This window comes from Pecten maximus, chromosome 11 (assembly GCF_902652985.1).
Source record: "Pecten maximus chromosome 11, xPecMax1.1, whole genome shotgun sequence".
Classification (NCBI taxonomy): domain Eukaryota; kingdom Metazoa; phylum Mollusca; class Bivalvia; order Pectinida; family Pectinidae; genus Pecten; species Pecten maximus.
In genome coordinates this window covers 4,944,519-4,966,860 of record NC_047025.1, presented here as the reverse complement: position 1 = coordinate 4,966,860, position 22,342 = coordinate 4,944,519, and the positions used below count along the sequence as shown (strand labels likewise).

The following is a 22,342-nucleotide window of genomic DNA, read 5'->3' as shown; positions in this document are numbered from 1 at the left end:
AAAAATTTACTAACTGGTTGGGGATTTGATTTTGCTGACTTTTCAGAGTGAAGGCCGATAGTTTATTACAAACATTTTTTTTTTTCATTCGGAAATCTTTTTCTCTTGGGAGGCTGATGGTGCTGGAAGTGATGAAGGAGTACCAATTCTAAATCTTTACAACCATGGCTCCATCATGTATTACAGACTCTTTGACAGTCTGTACAGTACCATGCATGTTTTCAATTTACCTTGGGAGCAAATCTCAGATACAGATTTTGACATACAGTAGATAACAAATTCTATACCCAGATATATATACTCAACATTCACATGATTGAGTCAAGTCAGCCATGAGGGAAGAATGAAAATCAAGTTGGAACAGAATTAACTATGACAGTTCACATTTTTTAAGTGAATTATTTCAGAAATAATCTATTTTCCTGAAATACTGTATCTAAGTGAGAAAGATCATTTTAAACAGAGCTGACTAATTTTTTCCAGCGTTTCGAAATGTATATATGGCCATTAAAGGGGCATTCTCTCGTTTTAATAAAGTTTAGGTCGTCAAATTAAACTTATTGGATAAGACGTATTTTTTCCAAGTAGTAAAAGTTACAAGTTCTGTGAGTATTAAGTCCTGAAAATTCTTAATTTGACCTGAAGTAGCACTAATTACAGCAAAGGCATACAGTATTTGTATACGACATGCCTTGTTCCTGTAAATTTCGGCGTTAATTTCATTACTTGTAGGCACAAACACTTGTATAATCTTCTTTCGGACATAGATTTCATCAATAGAAATTGTGCACGTTTCTGATGTCCAAACAAAAGAATGCCCCTTAAAAGTCTTTTGAAGTCTTTAAAGTCTAAAGTCTTCAGTTGAGAAACAATATCTACATGTTCATAGTTCTATATATACGCATAATGTCCCCCCACCCCCCCACCCCCTCTAGGACAAAGTCAAGTTTATCAGTGACTGACTGGCGACAAATCATATCAAAGTTGTGTTATAGCTCAAAAGAAGTAATCCCCTTTCTGTCTTATAATGACCATCATAAAAGCTACATCCAAAGTTGTCCACCAAGACACAAAATTACCATCAGTCTTTCCCAAATTACTATTATCACAAAATCCCTCGACTCAATCTCTCCACCCAGATAATCAAATAAAGTCATACAAGTCCAATTCTCATCATTTCTATAAACCTGACTTGCCTCTCAAAGACTAATGTACTAGCCAGTAAACCGACTCCCTTCTCAATTGTCTATAACTTAATTATTGACATCATTTTGAATGTGTCCTTGAAAATAAGCCAAGGTAAGAAAAATAGTGAATTCCCTCTCTTACAGTGTCCCTAATACTGGGTGAGGACCCCTTTTCAATTGTTTGAGCAATATGCTGGGTGATGACCCCTTTTCAATTGCCTAAGGACATGCTGGGTGATGACCCCTTTTCAATTGCCTAAGGACATGCTGGGTGATGACCCCTTTTCAATTGCCTAAGGACATGCTGGGTGATGACCCCTTTTCAATTGTCTAAAGACATGCTGGGTGAGGACCCCTTTTCAATTGTCTAAAGACATGCTGGGTGAGGACCCCTTTTCAATTGTCTAAAGACATGCTGGGTGAGGACCCCTTTTCAATTGTCGAAGGACATGCTGGGTGAGGACCCCTTTTCAATTGTCTATGTAACTTACTGACATAGATGTAGGTATCCTTGAAAATAGGTCAAGGTCATCCATCCATCAAAACATCCTCATTACCTACAATTATATATATATGGAGCCCATGCACTTGGCCTAATTTATTCAAAATAGATTGAGTGATACATTTTTTTGACTTCTGTAATCTTGAATGAAGTCAAGATCATTTCATTTTCTTTTGTTTCTTTGCATGAAAGTATATATATTTATTAGTGACGTAATCAAGTTGTCCTTTCAAAAATAAACTTTCTTGACGACCAGAAAGAGCTGTGAAAGCACTAGAAAGTTTGTCGTTAAGTTTTTTTTTTATATCCAACTCTACATAGACACAAACTATTTTCTCGATATATATATATATATATGTGTAGTAGAAAGATGTGTCTATATATAAGTAATCTAAGTTACTTATATTCTGTATCATCGCTACAAAATCTTATCTCAAGTTCTAATTAGTTAACATACTAACAACCTGACCTTTGGCTTGTTTACTAAACCTTTCCGTATCTGTACAACTATCTCCTACAAATAGTTTTTGTTTTGAGCAGTTTATCAGCCTTCCCTATCATATCAGTGATGCGCGGGAGGCCATTAATTTCTGTCAGTTGCCCTGTACAGAGGGCGGTCTGTAAATCTACTTCTACCTAATAGTTCTATTGGCAGTAGCTATCTGACCAAGCCTGTTATTTCATCAGCAGCTCTCAATGGAAAATCAACAGAGTAAATATACCTCCATTGAGAAAACCTGTATTACCGTATTTATCTGACAATAAGCCCATGTCTGGAGCTTAGTCCCACCAATTTATTGCAGTTCAGTGATAATTCTGACAAATATTTTTTCGTTGACGGGCAATAAGCCCATGTCTGGAGATTTAGCCCGCCCATATCTATCATTGCAGTTCAGTGATATAATTCTGACAAATGTTTTTTCGTTGTTTGGCAATAAGCCTATGTCTAGAGATTAGCCGACCCATATATTGCAGTCCTGTGATGATTCTGACAAATATTTTTTTTATTGTTAGGCAATAAGCCTATGTCTGGACATTAGCCCAACCATGCATGTTTGTGATTGCAGTTCAGTGATAATTTTGACAAATTATGTTTCATCATCCAGGAGCCCACTTCTGTGGATTGGCCCACCCATATCTATAATTGCAGTTCTGTGATAATTCCGACAAATGCTTTTTCTGTGATAATTCCGACAAATGCTTTTTCGTCATCGGGCAATAAGCCCACCCCCTTTTCGAGTAAAAATGTGTTAATTGACTCCCTAGTCTTTACATTTTTACAGGATAAATACGGTTACAGATAAGTTTAGAGTTACCTCCCTTAAAACAGATCAACATCATGATCACAATTTTGAAAAATAAACAAAAAGGTCTTAAAGTATAAATCAGGGTATTGAGTTCCTGAGAATCTTTTACAATTATTATCCTCTGCCCCCTGTATGTGTATACAGTGTAAATAAAAAGTTCTCAAAGTGGTTTTCCATCACAAAAGATCTGAGATATATATGTTACTCTATGATAAATACGGTACAGCATTCCATACTCTAGATACTTTGAATGGAACATTAGCTTAAACTGTTCTACAGAAATACCTTTCTTTATTCTACATAACTCAAACTCATTCATGTAAAATGTCTACAACAAAAATTTTAATGACATTTCTGAAGTTAGTCTACTTTTCCAAAATGTTAAAAAAAAAAAAAAAAATAAAGAAATCTGTGACTTGATTTAGAACCAATAGGTTGATTTAAATATTTGTACAAGTCAATATAATTTCCTCCAAATGGCCAACAGTAAAAGGGAAATTAGGGCCGAGAAGGGTTGACAGGTGACAGAATTGGACAGTAATAACATAATGAAGACAGTCGAACAATGTCATCAACCCGTACATTAAATGATTTCACAGACCTCATTTGTCACAAATCGTCATTGTGACGAAATATCTGACCCAATCAGCACTCGGTTAGATATACCAGGCACCGTCGATAACATTACTGCCAAGAAATCACTACACATCACTCCAATAGCTTTATTCTCAAGTATTTTTCCTCATCGATGTTTCCAAATCCACTTGAAACTTGACTGTTTTTCTAAGGAGAGGTTGTATTTAGTTACAAATGACAAGCTTTAATAAACTCAATATAGTCTAGTCAAGTAAAAAAAAATATCTGATATTGAATTATCGTCACACATGGAAAAGCGGATTGGGTTATAGAACCGATCAATTTGTAAGTGGTATGATATTCCGTTACCATATTTATACTGAAATATACCCAGGGTACAAACTACATGTAACCTCTAATGCAAAGTTAGATGGTTTATTCACTATCATGTTATACAGGATAGTGACCAAACAAGGGGTCCTACTGAACAGCATTAGTATGGGCTTATTACTTACACATGGGCTTATTGTCCAATTAATAGTTTGAGCTTATTGTCAAGCTAACAACTGTGGGTTTATCACTAGGCATAGGCTTATTGTCAAATAAACAACTGTAGGTTTATCATTGATAGGGGCTTATTGTCAAATGAACAAATATGGGTTTATCACTAGACATAGGCTTAATGTCAAATAAACAACTGTGGGTTTATCACTAGATACAGGCTTATTGTCAAATGAACAACTATGGGTTTATCACTAGATACAGGCTTATTGTCAAATGAACAACTATGGGTTTATCAATAGATACAGGCTTATTAATGTCAAATAAACAACTGTGGGTTTATCACTAGATATGGGCTTAATTATTGTCAAATGAACACATTGATATACTAGAATGTCAAGTTTTACCAGAATCCAATGAAAAATAAGAAGCCGCAAAGCATGGCACTATCCCCCTGCTCACAGCTGTTGGTATGAAAACCCAAATATGATACAATATATATCGACTTTATATGCTGATGTAGACTCTATGTGTGTTTCTCTTAAAAAGACACAACTAGGCCACTAACTTAAAATATACAGATAGTTTTGTGGAATTCAGTCACACAGTTTTGAAGTTGTAGCCTGGAAAAGAAAGTATAAACAGTGATTTTGAAGTGATTTTCTGATTTTGGCTGTTTCCATGGTAACAGAAAAATAAATAAAAAAAAAAAAATGTTGCTTAATAGGAAAAGGTACAACTATGGCAATAACCTAATATATACAGACAATGTGTGGAGTTGAGTGGAACAGTTTTGAAGTTGTAGCCAGGAAAGGAAAGTTAAAAGTTTTTTTTTTGTTTTTTTGACATTTTCCATGGTAACACAAAAAATTAATAAAAAATGAAATGTCATCAATAGCAAAAGGCATTACTAGGGCAACCTTATAATAAAAGTTTTGTGTGAAGTTGACTTGAACAGTTTTGAAGTTACAGCGAGGAATTTAGGAAAGTAAACAGTATATAATTCAAATTTCCCCAATATGCTTTATTTGTATGTAACAAAATAATCTTCTTTTGGAAAATACCACTAGTAAGATAGCATTCAGACAAAGACAGAAACAAATAAAGATAAATTTGAATTGTCAATATCGGAAATAACGAGGGAAAACTGCAAAGCTTAATTATTTCAAGAATATTTGAAAAACAATTAAGTCTACTTAGAAAACTAATTTGCTAGCTAATTGATTATAATAACTAAAAATTTTTTTTACAAAAATATGTCACCAAAAACCGATCAACTAATTTCAGAATACCGGATAGATACATATAATTATGAACTTTAAATCTTCCAAATTCTTATCTTGTAATGATCCATCTTATTGATTGTCTCGATCCGACAAATATGTTCAGTTCAGTTGTCTAGTACCACATTTATGTCCAATCTGGTCTTAAGGCCAATCACTAGACTTTGACTAAGTCTATAATCCACATTATAACGACAGCACGACAACAATTCATCACTACCCCACATTTACATGCCCCTAACAACGCAGCAGACGGTCAACACTACAAAAACAAACATTTAGTTTGGAGGCAATTCAGCGTAAATAACTTTGATTAATTTGCGAAGGATGCTTACTTGCACACACTCCTGAGCTATAAGGAAATTGCACAAGTTGGGAACGGTGCCGAAAAACCACGTGCATCTAAAGGGCATCAAGAGATTGTGTGGCCTTCGCTCTCCTTAGGACGGCTCTAAGACACACCCAGTCATTCTGCTTAATGATCCTCGCCACATTTAATCCCGATAGATGGATGAGAGAACAATGGAACAAACCGCAGACAACTATACGATTTCACGAGGTGTTGAATGAAATGTTGAAGATTAGCTCTACAGGAAGTGATTATAGGGCTGAGAACCGTGTTGTCAAGTCTCTGACCAACGACTTTAAAATTGATATCATTCATCATTCCAAAGCTTATCCTTAATAGTACTTAATAAAGAGATGGATAGGATGTAAAAGGGGGAGGGGGGAGGTAAAAAGACAGTAGGAACGATTCAGTGTATGGACAGAAAGGGTGAGGGATGGACAGATAGGGTGAAGGAAGGACTGAGTGAGGGATGGACAAAGTGGGAGATGAACAGAAAGGGTGATGGATGGACAGAGTGGGGGATGAACAGAAAGGGTGAGGGATAGACAGATTGAGTGGTGGACAGAGTGAGGGATGGACAGAAAGGGTGAGGAATAGACAGATAGAGTGAGGGATGGACAGAGAGGGTGAGGGATGGACAGATAGGGTGAGTGGTGGACAGAGTGAGGGATGCATGGACAGATAGGGTGATGGATGGACAGATAGAGTGGTGGACAGAGTGAGGGATGGACAGAAAGGGTGAGGGATGGACAGATAGGGTGAGTGGTGGACAGAGTGAGGGATGGACAGAAAGGTGTAAGATAGGGTGAGGGATGGACAGTAGAGTGAGGGATGGACAGATAGGGTAAATGGTGGACAGAGTGAGGGATGCATGGACAGATAGGGTAAGATAGGGTGAGGGATGGACAGTGGGGATGGACAAAGGGTGAGGGATGGACAGATAGAGTGAGTGATGGACAAAGTGGGGGATGGACAGAGTGAGGGATGGACAGAAAGGGTGAGGGATGGACAGAAAGGTTAACTGATGAATAAGACTGAAAGTGAAAAGAAGGACAGAAATGGTAAAGATAAGAGGCGTTCTTCTCTACATAACCAGCAACATATCGATAAAAACCATCAATCTGAGTCTACAGTTGTTTTGGGTTCGTTACTTAAATATTTAATTTGAAAGATTGGTCAAAAAGTTCTAGGTTATTTTTTATTAAGAAGATTTTATATTTTTGTCGCATGTCCAGCCATGTAAATAAAATCTGTCTGGTGTTTTCTATATTAATTCTTTTTCTTTATGTCCAGTATTACCCCTAGACTAAACATGTAATCTGTCACCCCTCCAATCTCTGATATATTATTTCTGTATTTTCAGACGGAGCTATATTGTGTGTCCCCGTCTGAAGTCCGAGCCTGGTTGATAAACAACTTGATTAACCTCGGACCTGCAGCAACTCCCGGTCAATTACCTGGAATAATTAACACCACTATGTCTAACTGAGGAGGAAAGTAAGTAATTAACTCAATGCTGTTAGATTTGACAGTTTCCACATCGCAGGCTGTCAATTTCTGTAAATCTGTCAACATATCAACCCATCGCCAAAGGTCAAGGTCACGAAGACATTTTTTCTTCATCCTACAAGAAGTCTGAAGGCTTGAATTTTAGGATTTATTTGATGGTATCCAGCCCAGACTGCTCTGAACTCTATAGAACAAAGGGACTTAACTCCGGCTTCTGACTCCGACTCCACAGGATTACATAATTTCTGACTTGATGGGAAAGTAAAAAATCGCCAGAGGGACAATTTTTTCTGTTTTAAAATATCACGGAACAAAATCAAATTAAAAATTGATTCAATGTTCGTGTTTATGTATAGAAAATAAATTTAAAAAAACACAGAACATTCGTTGCTGGACAGAAACGCAGAAAATGAATTGCACGGAATTATTCATCCATCTTAACTTTACACAGAGGACACAAAATGTTAGTATATCGCCTCAGATGGTTACTCTTCAGCTGATGAAGTATTACCTGTACGACATAGTTATCCCCCTTGTCTGTGCCTTCGGGTTCGTGGGTAACATTCTAAATGTTGTCATTTTCACAAAGAAGAAAAACAACAAGATTCTAGATGAAGTAGAATATTGTACGACAATTTGTCTTGTGGCGCTAGCTGTCTCCGACATGATGTTTTGTTTGTGTACGTTTCCGAACGCATTCCTTCCGGAGCGAGGCAGTTTTCACCGATCAGAGTTCATGCTATTCTATAAGATGTACAGCATTGCTGTAATTAGCACGTTCATTCTCAGTAGCACTCTACTGACTGTTCTTACAGCGTTCATGCGCTACTTAGCGATCTGTCATCCATTTCGCTCTCGTCAGTTTATTTCGGTGAAAATAACTGGTATGGCTATTGTTGTGATTGCTGTGACCTCGATAGGATTCAACATTCCGTCCCTGTGGAGGTTTAAACAGGAGAGCCTGCCGTGTTTTATCTCACAAGAATATGTGTCAACAAGTCGAGGAGACCTATTCAACAACATCAACTTTGTTTATGCCCACAAACTCTTGTGGGCAATATTGGGCAACTTTTTACCTTTGGCTATTTTGTTGTACTGTAACATATGCCTAATCAGGGCCTTACACCAGAGCAAACAGCTGCGACTCCTTCACAGCCGCGATGACACAACGTGTTTGTCAGCTCACCGGAGAATCAACATCACTCTCATCACAATCATCATCTTCTTCTTCATTCTCGTTGCCCCGAGCGAGATTACGAAATTCTTCTTCTACATCATTAAAGAATACCAGAGGGACCGACACACTTACGAAATGGTTTCCATGGTAACAAACACTCTACAGACCATCAACTTCTCTGTTAATTTCATTCTGTATTATGTTATTATAGCACCATTCCGCAAAACTCTTCACGAATTCGTTTGCGCGCTTTCCCGTCATCGTCGCAGCACGGAAACAAGAGAGCACACCTCCAACAGCGGTAAACACACCATTATGCTTCTATCTATCAAGGAACAACAACAAAATTGTATATAGCTAATACCATTGACTTTCTTTATGTGTTATATATGCTTTGTATGTCAAACTGAAGTGACTTTAGCAGTAGAATATATTCAGCATTTTGTAAAAAAAAACACACACAACACTTCAATGTATATAATTTCCATCTTCAGCTTCCCTATTAATGTAAAAATACTAAATTTGACTCACTCTAATTTTGATACAAAACCAAATTAAAACAGATTAGCGGAATGATTAATTGGCACAGCATGAACTAAACAACATCAATTAGTGCAATCATAATTTTGTGGAAAGCATGAAAACCTGGAAAATAATATTTTGTTTGAAGTATACATATGATGTATCATTATTGATGAAGTGAAGGCCTTTGTAATAGGCCTGTATTGCTCACTGGTTCTGCAATTTGTCAAGCAAAGACTAATTCGACACCAATTTAATAAATTCCATTTCTTTTCCGTGAAAAATTCCATTGGATTTTAATATTCCTGAAGAAATAATTTCAGATATTAGCAAAATTGTCCCTTGTAAAATCAAAAGCTCCATAGTCATAAGCTTATAGTCTTTGATCATCTCAGCATGCTTTTTGCAATATTCAAAAGAACTCAGTTTTTATCCCCAGTGACCTTGAAAGTAAGTCAAGGTCATTCATTTCAAAAAACATTTGAAGCCCTCCATAATTCTAATATGCTAGTACTAGCTCAATATCATGACCCTGGATCTCAGGTTGGTTGAGAATTAAGAAGCTGTTTAAATATTTTCACACATTTGGCCTCTGTGACCTTTCAAGTATGTCAAGGACATCCATTTCAACAAACATGGTTGAGCTTTCTCCACTGAACATCATGCTACTGGCACAAGATCATGACAATAAAATGTTTTGTAAAGCTTGAGTTGTTTAATTTTGAGTTTTCTTTGATTTTAAAGAAATAGTCAAAGGAATTATGCTGTTTATATTTAGAAAATGAAAGTATATTTGGTACTGTAAAGAGGCGCATAATTTATCTTCAGCTAAGAGTACCTAATGGTTGATAAGATTCCGACACGGACATGAATCGACACCACAGAAGGGAATTAATTCAGCAAACACAGGAACATGACTACAGAATATTTTGTAAACAAAGAAATAATTTTAGCTTCCTCTTATTTTTTTACGATGGATATAAGTAAGGAAAAATTTATGAGAGTATCCTCCACATCATTCAAAACAATGTAGAAACACAACAGTTGGTACCTTTAAAAACTCATAATATTTACTTAAATATTATAAGTTATTTATACAATGTGAAATAAAAGAGAATTACTGCTGATGATTCAATTAGAAGGCAAGCTATATTTTTTATTACAATTGATGTTAAGGATAGATACAAAATTAATATACGTACATTTCAAATAATGTAACAGATAAAATTGATTTTTACTTAATATATGGTATTATAATATATAACTAGCCCTGGGATATTCTGAGGAAGCTGATTTTCAACAGGAGAATCTATCAACTCTGGTCTGCAGCCTCGGTATTTCCCAAGATTTATCAAAGCAAATCTTAATCAGGCATGTTTGGATATTTGATTTTAAGAAAATATTTAAAACTATTAAGTTATTATTCTGGTTCTCAATTTCCTTTAAAGAAAAATTATTTGAAGTCAGGAAGTAACATTGCGTTTTATAATTATCAGCTTGTTGATTCAGTTTCTTAAAGATATATGTTAGAGCATTCTGAGAGTCTACACTGCTTATCTCAAAAATGCCTCTTTTGGTTAGAGTGCCAGCCACGTAAGCTCAGGTGAAGATACAAGGTGTAGGGTTTGACACTTCCCTACTTGTGCCAATTTGAGGTTTCTCCGGAAGCTGAGAAAAAGACCGGTCCGTGATGTCATGGTTGTGTCCTCAGATGGGCAAGACACCTTATCCTAATTGCTCTGGATGGCATGCGACGATGTATAATGTTGTTGAGGTAGTCACCAACTACTACAATGAGATCCTGCCTCAAAATGACGCTTGAGCCTTGTATGTTGTTGAGGTAGTCACCAACTACTACAATGAGACCCTGCCTCAAAATGACGCTTGAGCCTTGTATGTTGTTGAGGTAGTCACCAACTACTACAATGAGACCCCGCCTCAAAATGACCCTGGCTGTTCACGGGGCAATAAACCACGCAAAAAAAAATGTATAAAATAGATCCCATATATTGAGTGTAGAGACATATTTCTTGATTAACACCAATAAATGAAAAATTTCTTAGTTACAGTGCCAGAAATGATCACTGCTTAATATCAGAACAAAGGTAATCTACCAAATATAGTGGCGGAGTATGATTAATTATCTATTTACCTTGAATTCAAAAAATAAAAACAGATGCTCAGATTTTTCGAGGTCGATATTAAGTGTAAATTAAATTTTCTTGCTATCAATTGATCAAAAAAATTCCTCGTCAGAGCTGTAGCGTCTTGAAGAAATATTTTGCATTATTGATGTATGTTTCACTCGAAGCGCAATAAAATCCAAGGACAGAAACGTGTGATGTCATCAATCAATCTGAAGAAATTTGCTGATCCAGGAATTTCAGGAACAGGTTATCGCAGTCACTAAAGACATACCTAACACAAAATGTTATTCTACTCCAATTTCATTTGTAATCAATTGTCTAATACAGTGTGGCTAAAACAAAGGATTGACAATTTGATATTTTATAAATTGTTTAATACAGTGTGGCTAAATCAAAGGATTGCCAATTTAATCTTTCATAAATTGTCTTATACAGCATGGCTAAAACAAAGGATTGACAATTTCATCTTTTATAAATTGTTTAATACAGCATGGCTAAAACAAAGGATTGCCAATTTAATCTTTTATATTTTGTTTAATACAGTGCGACTAAAACAAAGAATTGCTGATTTGATATCTTATAAAATGTCTAATACAGCATGGCTAAAACAAAGGATTAATTGCCAATTTGATCTTTTATAAAACGTTTAATACACTGTGGCTAAAACAAAGGATTGCCGATTTGATATTTCATAAATTGTCTTATACAGCATGACTAAAACAAAGGATTGACAATTTGATCTTTTATCAAATGTTTAATACGCTGTGGCTAAAACAAAGGATTAATTGCCAATTTGATCTTTTATAAATTGTTTATACAGCGCGACTAAAACAAAGGATTGCAAATTTGATCTTTTATAAATTGTTCAATACACAGTGTAGCTAAAACAAGGAGTGCTAATTCTATCCTTTATAAATTGACTTATACAGTACGGCTAAAACAAAGGATTGCCAGATCGATCTGATCTAAACTGCCACACAAATCCTGTCAGGATTTTAATGCTGATTGTTTACACTGGAATACATGTAACACACGGACATCTCTGCTAAACGATCTATGAAACATTTGTTGCTTTCTACTCTGCTGTAGGTAACAATATCCCTGTGAATACGATGAAAAAATCATCTTATAACCTTATTATTCAGGATTTAAATATCGTCAGGAGGAGAGTAAGGGAATAATAAAGATTCAATTTAAAACCAGCAATGTCTGCAGAAGGCATTAGTAAAGATTGTAGCTTACAAGATGTCCACCTAATAATGTCTCCGAAAACCACGCCTACAATCTTCCAGGATATTGTTATCAGCAGTGTCAGGATTTCCAATACAAAATCACTCCTTTAATGAAAAATCTTTTAAATTAGTTTCAACAAGAATCTTAAAACTGCTTTACTTGTCATGTAAAAAAATCTATATACAAGTGTATTTTACATTTGTAGGAACAATTGTCAAATATACGTTGATAAATTCCTAAAAATGTCATAAGTGTACTTTGGATCGAATTGCTGGGCAATTTTCCACTAAGAACAGTAATATGATTTTTTTTTCCTGGCTGTATATTTAAAAGTTGGCTCATAACCCAGCCATCAATTTTCCAAGGAACTCCTCTGAAAACTATAAATGTCATCAATTTTCCAAGGAGCGCCAAGGAAAACTATAAATATTTCAGTAGTAAGCTCAGAAAATTTACAGTCCGGCAGAATGTCTTAGTATTCATATAGAGTCCACCGAAAAAATAACATAAGTTGGATGGATCGAATCTTAGGATCATTCCTGTAAAGTTTCGATTGCATTCGGCAATTGGTAGAATTCGGGAATTCAAAAGTGTGACAGCGAGCAGACATGATAAAAAGTGAGTCATTGAGTTATTCGAGACCATAACTCACCACAAAACGAACAAAACCATGATCACAATACAAAATCGAGAAAATTAGAATGAAATGTTAACAAAAATATGGATTTGCATCAAGACCCTTGAAAATGTATGAGAAAAACAAGACCAGAAGTTACTGAAGAGTAAGAGTCTTTCGATTCGTCGACGACACCCGCCATACAAATCTAGGTCAAATCTGGGTGACTGAAGAATAAGAGTCTTTTGCTTCGCCGACGACACCCGCCATACAAATTTAGGTCAAATTATCTGGGTTTGGTCACAGTCTCATAATGAGACCTCAGGTGGTGACAATGGAACCATGATTAGGCCAATCTAAAAGGATCGAACATGTCTGATTTCATATCGCACAAGCATGATGTTGACCATTAAAACTTACGACCTTGTGCTGTGAGTTTTTCATTCAGCAGTCGGCATCTCTCACAGACATTATGATATTGGGAACAATACCCTTCGATGCTGAATCAACAGGGACATGTCAATACTGCAAACAAGTGCAATCAATGATTGCAAAAGCTCAACGGCGGCAGCAATCACACTATGCATTCATTTTTTATGTATGTATAAGCATGTCATTTTGAAAATGTATGTCACATTATATCGCTCCTAGACCTCTAATGGATGATTTGATAAACCAAATAAGAAGGGCGTGGACTTACAAGCTTTCCAAAATTAACCCCCAAAATCTTTAAAGTGGGTTTTTGTGCCAAAAAAAGTAAGTCCACTAAATGGCAAAATGCCAAAAAAAAAATCACAAATTTTTTCTGCATGATTTTGCCACGTACAGCATCACTCCTGGATCTCTAATGAATGTATAAACCAAATTAGAAGGGCGATAGGTGTACACTTTTGGACTTACCCTTTTAAAGTGAGTTTTGGTGAGAAAAAAAATTAAGTCCACAAAATGGTAAAATGCGAAAAAGTCACAATTTTTTTCAGCATGATTCTGCTATAACATCACTCCTACACCTCTAATGAATGTATAAACCAATTCAGAAGGGCATGAGGTGTAAACTTTTGGACTTACAAGCTTTCCAAAAAATTACCCCAAAAACTTTAAAGTTTTGGGGTAGGACGCCGATGCCGAGGCGGACGCCGGGGTGACAGCATTAGCTCTCAGTCACTCGTAACTGGTGAGCTAAAAAGGAAAGCTTTGCTTCAAATTAGCAATCCTTAATTTAACATATCTAAGTCACTTAACCGGCCCAACAAACCTTCATTACATATCTATAAGTCAATTAACCAGGTTAACAAACCTTCATTACATATCTAAGTTATTTAACCAGCCCAACAAACCTTCATTACATATCTAAGTCATTAATCAGCCCATCAAACTTTCATTACATACCTTGGAACATGAAAACTCAAACCTTTTATTTTGAAGATGTTTTGAGGATCACAGAAACCATTTATTTCTTTTTTTCATAAATTTTACAACTCTCAACTCTGACTTTTCCCACTAGATCGTAAAAATGATTATATATTGCCCAAAATTTTACCTTGAATGATCCCCAAGTGGCTCTCTAGAAAAGAGAAAAACATCTCTTATTTTACACTCTTACAGCCAGTAACCCAAGTCTAGAAAATAATTTACAGTAACTGAGAGGATTATTCTACTATATATAACCTCAACCCTGTACATTTCTATATGATTCTGTGTTGAGGATTTTTTCCATTGACTATACATACTTCCTGACAACACGCCCCACAGACAAAATCTACTGGCCCAGGGATCAAAGAGAAACACAATGTATAACAACCACGGGATCAAAGAGAAAGCCAGCCCTGGAAATACTCTCAGACTGGACACGTCTGTCCGTCTGTCCGTCTGTCCGTTGAGTAGGAGTAAGTAAAAATTGGTCAGACACAGCTGGTCAGTATTGCTCAGTATCAGTTGGTCAGCTTTGGCCTTTGTACTTAATCAACTCTATCTGTGAGTAATACTGGTCGCAGTATTGGCATTTTGATTTAATCCACCCCATCGGTCAGTTATTCTGGTCAGTATTGGCGTTTTTATTTAATCCACCCGATCGGTCAGCAATACTGGTCAGTATCTGTGAGTTGGTCAGTACTAACATTTCTACTTAATCCACCCCATCGGTCAGTATTATTGGTCAGTATCAGTTGGTCAGTACCAGTGGCATTTCTACTCTATCCACCCCATCGGTCAATATTATTGGTCAGTATTGCCATTTGTACTTTATCCACCCCATCGGTCAGTATTATTGGCCAGTATCAGTTGGTTTTGAGTATTGCTATTTGTACTTAATAAAACTCATCGGTCAATAATAAGCAGTATCCGTTTGTCAGTTTTTTGCTTTTATACAATTCCTGGACCCTATAGCAACAATTATTTCTTCGACTGGATCCTATTGACCGAAAAACCTATCCACAAATACGACGTATTCAGACGAATATATTTCAGTAAGCCATATAAAACAGCAGAAATGTTTGAAACTTACCTGTAAATGCATTGTGAAACTAAGCTTCCTACAGTTGTAACTATTTGTCTTAAGCTCCAATTCTGCTAGTTTTTCTCGTTCAATTGAATTAGAATTTGACTGGCGATGTATATATATTCACCGCCGCTATGACGGATTTAAACTCGATAATATACGATATTCATTGTATTACACGATAAGTATATTAAAAAAGCATTTTGTCTCTCAAACTGCAACCAACACACAACAATACTTAGCTAGATCTACCAGGTACTTATCTTTAATCTAATTAACGTAAATAAATGTTTTACATGTTTCCAACCTACGTAAGTCAATAACTGGTTATTTCTGGGTCGTAATTAAATTAAACACACAATAATTCCTATATAAGGGTCCCTGTTTGTCTATATGAGGGTTGTTATTTTCCCCACGTATTAAACATCATTTGAACAGAAACTGTCTGTGCCTGCAGTATTTAAACTGGCTTACCTCAAAATGTGTAAGTAGTTATCATTTCACTACTAAGTTATGTTTTCAACAAAACCTATAATCTTGATAAAACGAGACATTTTCTATTAACTGTAAGAAAAATGCTTCAATAATGCCCATCATTTATACATATTAAAACCTTGATATAACGCCGATTGTTTATGCAGTAAAACCTTGATATAATGTCCCTTGTTTATATAGAGTAAAACCTTGATATAATATGTCCCCTTGTTTATACAGTAAAACCTTGATATAATGTCCCTTTGTTTATATACAGTAAAACCTTGATATAATATGTCCCCTTTTATATACAGTAAAACCTTGATATAATATGTCCCCTTTTATATACAGTAAAACCTTGATATAATATGTCCCCTTTTATATACAGTAAAACCTTGATATAATATGTCCCCTTTTATATACAGTAAAACCTTGATATAATGTCCCTTTGTTTATATACAGTAAAACCTTGATATAATATGTCCCCTTTTATATACAGTAAAACCTTGATATAATATGTCCCCTTTTATATACAGTAAAACCTTGATATAATATGTCCCCTTTTATATACAGTAAAACCTTGATATAATATGTCCCCTTTTATATACAGTAAAACCTTGATATAATATGTCCCCTTTTATATACAGTAAAACCTTGATATAATGTCCTCTGTTTATATACAGTAAAACTTTGATACACTTGTATAATGCCATTTGTTCATATACAGCAAAACCTTGATATAATGCCCTCTGTTTATATACAGTAAAACCTTGATATAATGCCATTTGTTCATATACAGCAAAACCTTGATATAATGCCCCTTGTTCATATACAGCAAAACCTTGATATAATGCCCTCTGTTATATTCAGTAAAACCTTGGTATAATGCCCTCTGTTATATTCAGTAAAACCTTGGTATAATGCCCCTTGTTAATATACAGTAAAACCTTGATATAATGTCCCTTAATATTCAGTAAAACCTTGGTATAAGCAATGCCACTCTCAAATCTATATATAACTAAATATTAGAAAAAAAATAGAAGATTTTTAATGAACACGTTTCCAAAATATCTAAATCAGCTTTTAGCTAAATGACGAAAAATTCTGTGTCTTTAGTTTGTTTAATTGCCATTTCATGTTACAAACAGCTCATTTCTGCAATCATGCAGTCTGTTGCCATGACAACACCCCACATCTATTACGTCATCATGTGCGTTTTCTACACTTCTTTCATATGCACAACTATTTTTTATTATTTTTTATATGTATAACTATTTCTAAATCACCTTCAATAGAAAATGGCTGCTTCTATGTTTAATTAATTTCTAGGAAATGTAAAAGGTAGGAGACGATATTTTAAACCACATCATGGTCTCAGATGTTTGATGTCAATATAGTCTAGCCTGGGGACCTTTTAATAATGAAAGACTCGGAGTATTCAATGGCGATGTATGTCTGATCACGATTCAATTTCAACTTAAGTCTTTTTTCTTCCATATAATCTGGTTACAGACAGAGTTAATCAGTTTCAATTGAAATGGGAATACTTTGAAGATTAAAAAATTAAGAAATTCAGTCCACTCCTACACAAGACATCCCTAGATGTCTATAACTATGATTAAGGCATGTAACTGACACAGATATTGTTTAGACTAAGGTTTTACACTGCAAAAAAATAAAGTGCACATTTCATTTTTCCAGTTGAAGACTGTACTGAGTCAATAAAATAACATATAACTTTACATTTCCAGAAAAATAGAATTTTTAAAATTAAATATATAAATTTCATAAAACAACTAAGATAACTACTCCTCCTTTCATAGACGTTGAACTTTTTGCATTCCATTGACATCAAAATCAAGGTCGCAAATATCAAATGACAGAACACTGCATCTTGTCAAAGAGGTTATAAAGGTATTCAACAACTTTCTTTCAGATCTTTTAAAAGGTTTAAAAGTTATTGCTACATGTATAAAGGATTATACGAAAACTTTACACTTTTCACTTTGACCTTTGACCTTAAAAATTAAGTAAAAGTTATCTTATGGCAGTGTAATCATTATTAGGTGATACAAGTATAAGTGCAAATTTATTCAAGATAATACTTCAACATTTAAGAAAATATGGCACAGATGAAGTTCACACGTCATATTTGACCTTTGAACTTGAGGTCAAGGTTGCAATATGATCCAATGACAGAACACTAAATTTGCCATTAGGAGATAAAGGTGTATATAGCAACTTTCATAAACATATCTTTAACATTTTAAAAGTTATCTCTCGGCCAAAAAAGTATTAGAACAGTTGCACTGCTTTGACCTTTGACCTTTCTGAGAATTAGCTGGAAAAAAAAAAAAAAAAATACAAATTTTAAAAATTCAAAATGACCGCCTGTCAGTAATCTATCACATTAAGATTATTTAAAGCCAGAGAATGTTTTCTGTAAATCTGAAGCAGTATTGTGAATTCGAAAGAATTTAAGACAGACATCTATAATTTATGAAATCCTTCCGCAGAAATACAGGTAGATATTGGATAGAGCTCTCCCGCCAGGAAGGAAGTAAAGTTTAGCTTCTTGTTGTTTAATTAATGAAGGTGAGTCTGTCACCCTGCAGTGCCACAAGTACACTGTGTCTTTAATCTGCCCCTTACACAACCAGGCTATACAAAACAACGGCTGCCTGCAGCTCGAAGGACAAACAGACGCGTTTTAACTGTCAAAGAGAAAATTCTGATACTGAACTACACATTTTTTGTTTCGTCTGTAAGATAAATGTACTGATTGGTATTCTGTAACTTACTGTACCATAGGATCATACAAAGTCGGTATATCATCCAGTTACGTACATCATTGTAAAATTGTGTGGAGGAGGTCGAAAAACATATAAGAGTATAGGCATGTGATGCATTGATGTTACGACCACGTTACAATGTCCCAAAGCCACCGTAACATAGGTATTAGAAAACTCACTGACAATATTCACCATCAAGCTAGAAATAAACTCTGCCTCGGGAGTGTCTCAATCCAATTTATTTTCCTTGACTCTCAAATTCTAAAACTGCAAGCAGGGGACGTCTATAAATACGAATCAGGTGAACCTCCGCAGAAACTTAAGCAAAAAGAATCTAAACATAGTACAGGTTACCCTCGACCCAGCATGACATGTTCGTGGGTGTCGCTTACTGACGTTGGTGATGACGTTTTTCTTGTCAATGACGCTGCTTGAAGAGTTCTCGTTCATTTGCCAGGAGACAGGTATATTACTGTCAGCATTATACGGCTAAATCAGGAAATAAGGTTTAGCGAGTATGTACTGAACATTTATCACAGACTTCATTACAACAGAAAATGCCTTAAAATCTACAGACATCAAACTGTATCTCTGATGAAAACCTGCTGTAAACTCTACAGACATCAAACTGTATCTCTGATGAAAACCTGCTGTAAACTCTACAGACATCAAACTGTATCTCTGATGAAAACTAGCTGTAAACCCTACAGACATCAAACTGTATCTCTGTTGAAAACTTGCTGTAAACCCTATACAGACATCAAACTGTATCTCTGATGAAAACTTGCTGTAAACTCTACAGACATCAAACTGTATCTCTGATGAAAACCTGCTGTAAACTCTACAGACATCAAACTGTATCTCTGATGAAAACCTCCTGTAAATCCTACAGATATCAAACTGTATCTCTGATGAAAACTTGCTGTAAACTCTACAGACATCAAACTGTATCTCTGATGAAAACCTCCTGTAAATCCTATAGACATCAAACTGTATCTCTGATGAAAACTTACTGTAAACTCTACAGACATCAAACTGTATCTCTGATGAAAACTTGCTGTAAACTCTACAGACATCAAACTGTATCTCTGATGAAAACTTGCTGTAAATCCTACAGACATCAAACTGTATCTCTGATGAAAACCTCCTGTAAATCCTATAGACATCAAACTGTATCTCTGATGAAAACTTGCTGTAAACTCTACAGACATCAAACTGTATCTCTGATGAAAAGTTGCTGTAAACTCTACAGACATCAAACTGTATCTCTGATGAAAACTTGCTGTAAACTCTACAGACATCAAACTGTATCTCTGATGAAAACCTCCTGTAAATCCTATAGACATCAAACTGTATCTCTGATGAAAACTTACTGTAAACTCTACAGACATCAAACTGTATCTCTGATGAAAACTTGCTGTAAACTCTACAGACATCAAACTGTATCTCTGATGAAAACCTGCTGTAAACTCTACAGACATCAAACTGTATCTCTGATGAAAACTTGCTGTAAACTCTAGACATCAAACTGTATCTGATGAAAACCTGCTGTAAACTCTACAGACATCAAACTGTATCTCTGATGAAAACTTGCTGTAAACTCTACAGACATCAAACTGTATCTCTGATGAAAACCTGCTGTAAACTCTACAGACATCAAACTGTATCTCTGATGAAAACTTACTGTAAACTCTAGACATCAAACTGTATCTCTGATGAAAACTTGCTGTAAACTCTACAGACATCAAACTGTATCTCTGATGAAAACCTGCTGTAAATCCTATAGACATCAAACTGTATCTCTGATGAAAACTTACTGTAAACTCTACAGACATCAAACTGTATCTCTGATGAAAACTTGCTGTAAACTCTACAGACATCAAACTGTATCTCTGATGAAAACCTGCTGTAAACTCTACAGACATCAAACTGTATCTCTGATGAAAACTTGCTGTAAACTCTAGACATCAAACTCAGTATCTGCTGTAAACTCTACAGATAACAAACCCATTTGCTATTTAAAAAGTGAAGGAGGATACAGACACTGCCATGGTCCATATTGTGTAACATGTTGAATAACCTTACTGGTTTTCTTATGAATGTAACTCATTAGAGTTTGTGTATGTATAGAGTCTGGGGTTTAATTTTGTATAGATCTATAGTGTAATGAGGGTAGTGCGAGACAACATACAGTGGCACAGGAAGGCGTAGGGTGGCATAGGTACATGTGGCATAGGGAGGCGTAGGGTGGTATAGGTACACATGGCATAGGGAGGTTTAGGGTGGTATAGGTACACATGGCATAGGGAGGCGTAGGGTGGTATAGGTACACATGGCATAGGGAGGCGTAGGGTGGTATAGGTACACATGGCATAGGGAGGCGTAGGGTGGTATAGGTACACATGGCATAGGGAGGCGTAGGGTGGTATAGGTACACATGGCATAGGGAGGCGTAGGGTGGTATAGGTACACATGGCATAGGGAGGCGTAGGGTGGTATAGGTACACATGGCATAGGGAGGCGTAGGGTGGTATAGGTACACATGGCATAGGGAGGCGTAGGGTAGTATAGGTACACATGGCATAGGCTCGGCTTAGGGTGGTATAGGGAGGCGTAGGGTGGCAAGGAAGGCGTAGGGTGGCACTGGAAGGCGTGGGTGGTATAGGTACACATGGCATATGGAGGCGTAGGGTGGTATAAGTACACATGGCATAGGGAGGCGTAGGGTGGTATAGGTACAAGTGGCACAGGAAGGCTTAGGGTGGCATAGGTACACGTGGCATAGGGACGTGTAGGTTGGTATACTTAAGCATAGTGTTGCATCATTTGGAAGTGAAGGGTGGCATCAGAAAGTGTAGGGTAGCATAGGGAGACATAGGGAGGCGTAGGGAAGCGTAAGGAGGCAAAAGGGAGACATAGGGAGGCATAGAATGGCATCAGGTAGCTAGTATATATGGTGCATTACAAGACGACTCCATTCATGGTGGATAAAGTATACCAATTATATCTGCTTTTATTCTGCAGAAAAATGAGTAAAAACACCAATAAAGTGCAGGCATGCTGTTAAATATAGATAATTAAGATTTTCTATCAAAAAAGTAGTGAATAACAACTTTTACTGCAAATTGAGAGAATTCAAAATGTCTGCTGATTCTTGTCGGATCAATAAGAATTAACTTCGTGTGAAAATGAGTAAAAGCTTGATCAATAAAACCAATTTTAATTAAACTAAAAGGAAATTTTTACCGTTGGTCAGACAACGTTCGAACCTGCAGTTTTATACATCTGATAGTGAAGTAACTGTTCTGATCTTCGTCCAGACAAAAACTTGGTTATTGAGGTACAGAGTGCAGAATGAAGCTGAGAAGATGGGTAACGATCCAGAATGTCATTGTGACTATGTGTAGCGATGTAGAATGAACAAGGTACCAAAAACCAATGTACGGCAATAGTGTGTATGTAATGGTGTGGTATCGTAACAGACAAATCCTAATGTGACGGATATGGAGCTGAAATGTTCCGATAACCATTCCGCTCAACAGGACACAAGTCCTTTACATCGTTTATCGGAATTCCAGCTCCATAAATCTGCAAGCATAGCAGTCAAGGGATCAACTACGACTATAAGGCCATTTTTGTAAGAGCCCTACAACGGCCCACGTTTTGGGTG

The 22,342-nt window shown here is 36.0% G+C and overlaps 2 protein-coding genes across 4 annotated transcripts in view; one reads left to right on the top strand and one right to left on the bottom strand.

Annotated features, from left to right (window-relative positions):
* LOC117338182 (alpha-2-macroglobulin-like) overlaps positions 1–22,342 on the bottom strand; it is a 240,187-nt gene that overhangs the window by 178,438 nt on the left and 39,407 nt on the right. The gene's annotated exons all lie outside the window — the stretch shown is intronic.
* LOC117338183 (FMRFamide receptor-like) lies at positions 7,552–9,623 on the top strand. The gene has a single exon (XM_033899432.1). The coding sequence runs from the start codon at positions 7,624–7,626 to the stop codon at positions 8,746–8,748; it is 1,125 nt and encodes a 374-aa protein (XP_033755323.1). The 5' UTR covers positions 7,552–7,623; the 3' UTR covers positions 8,749–9,623.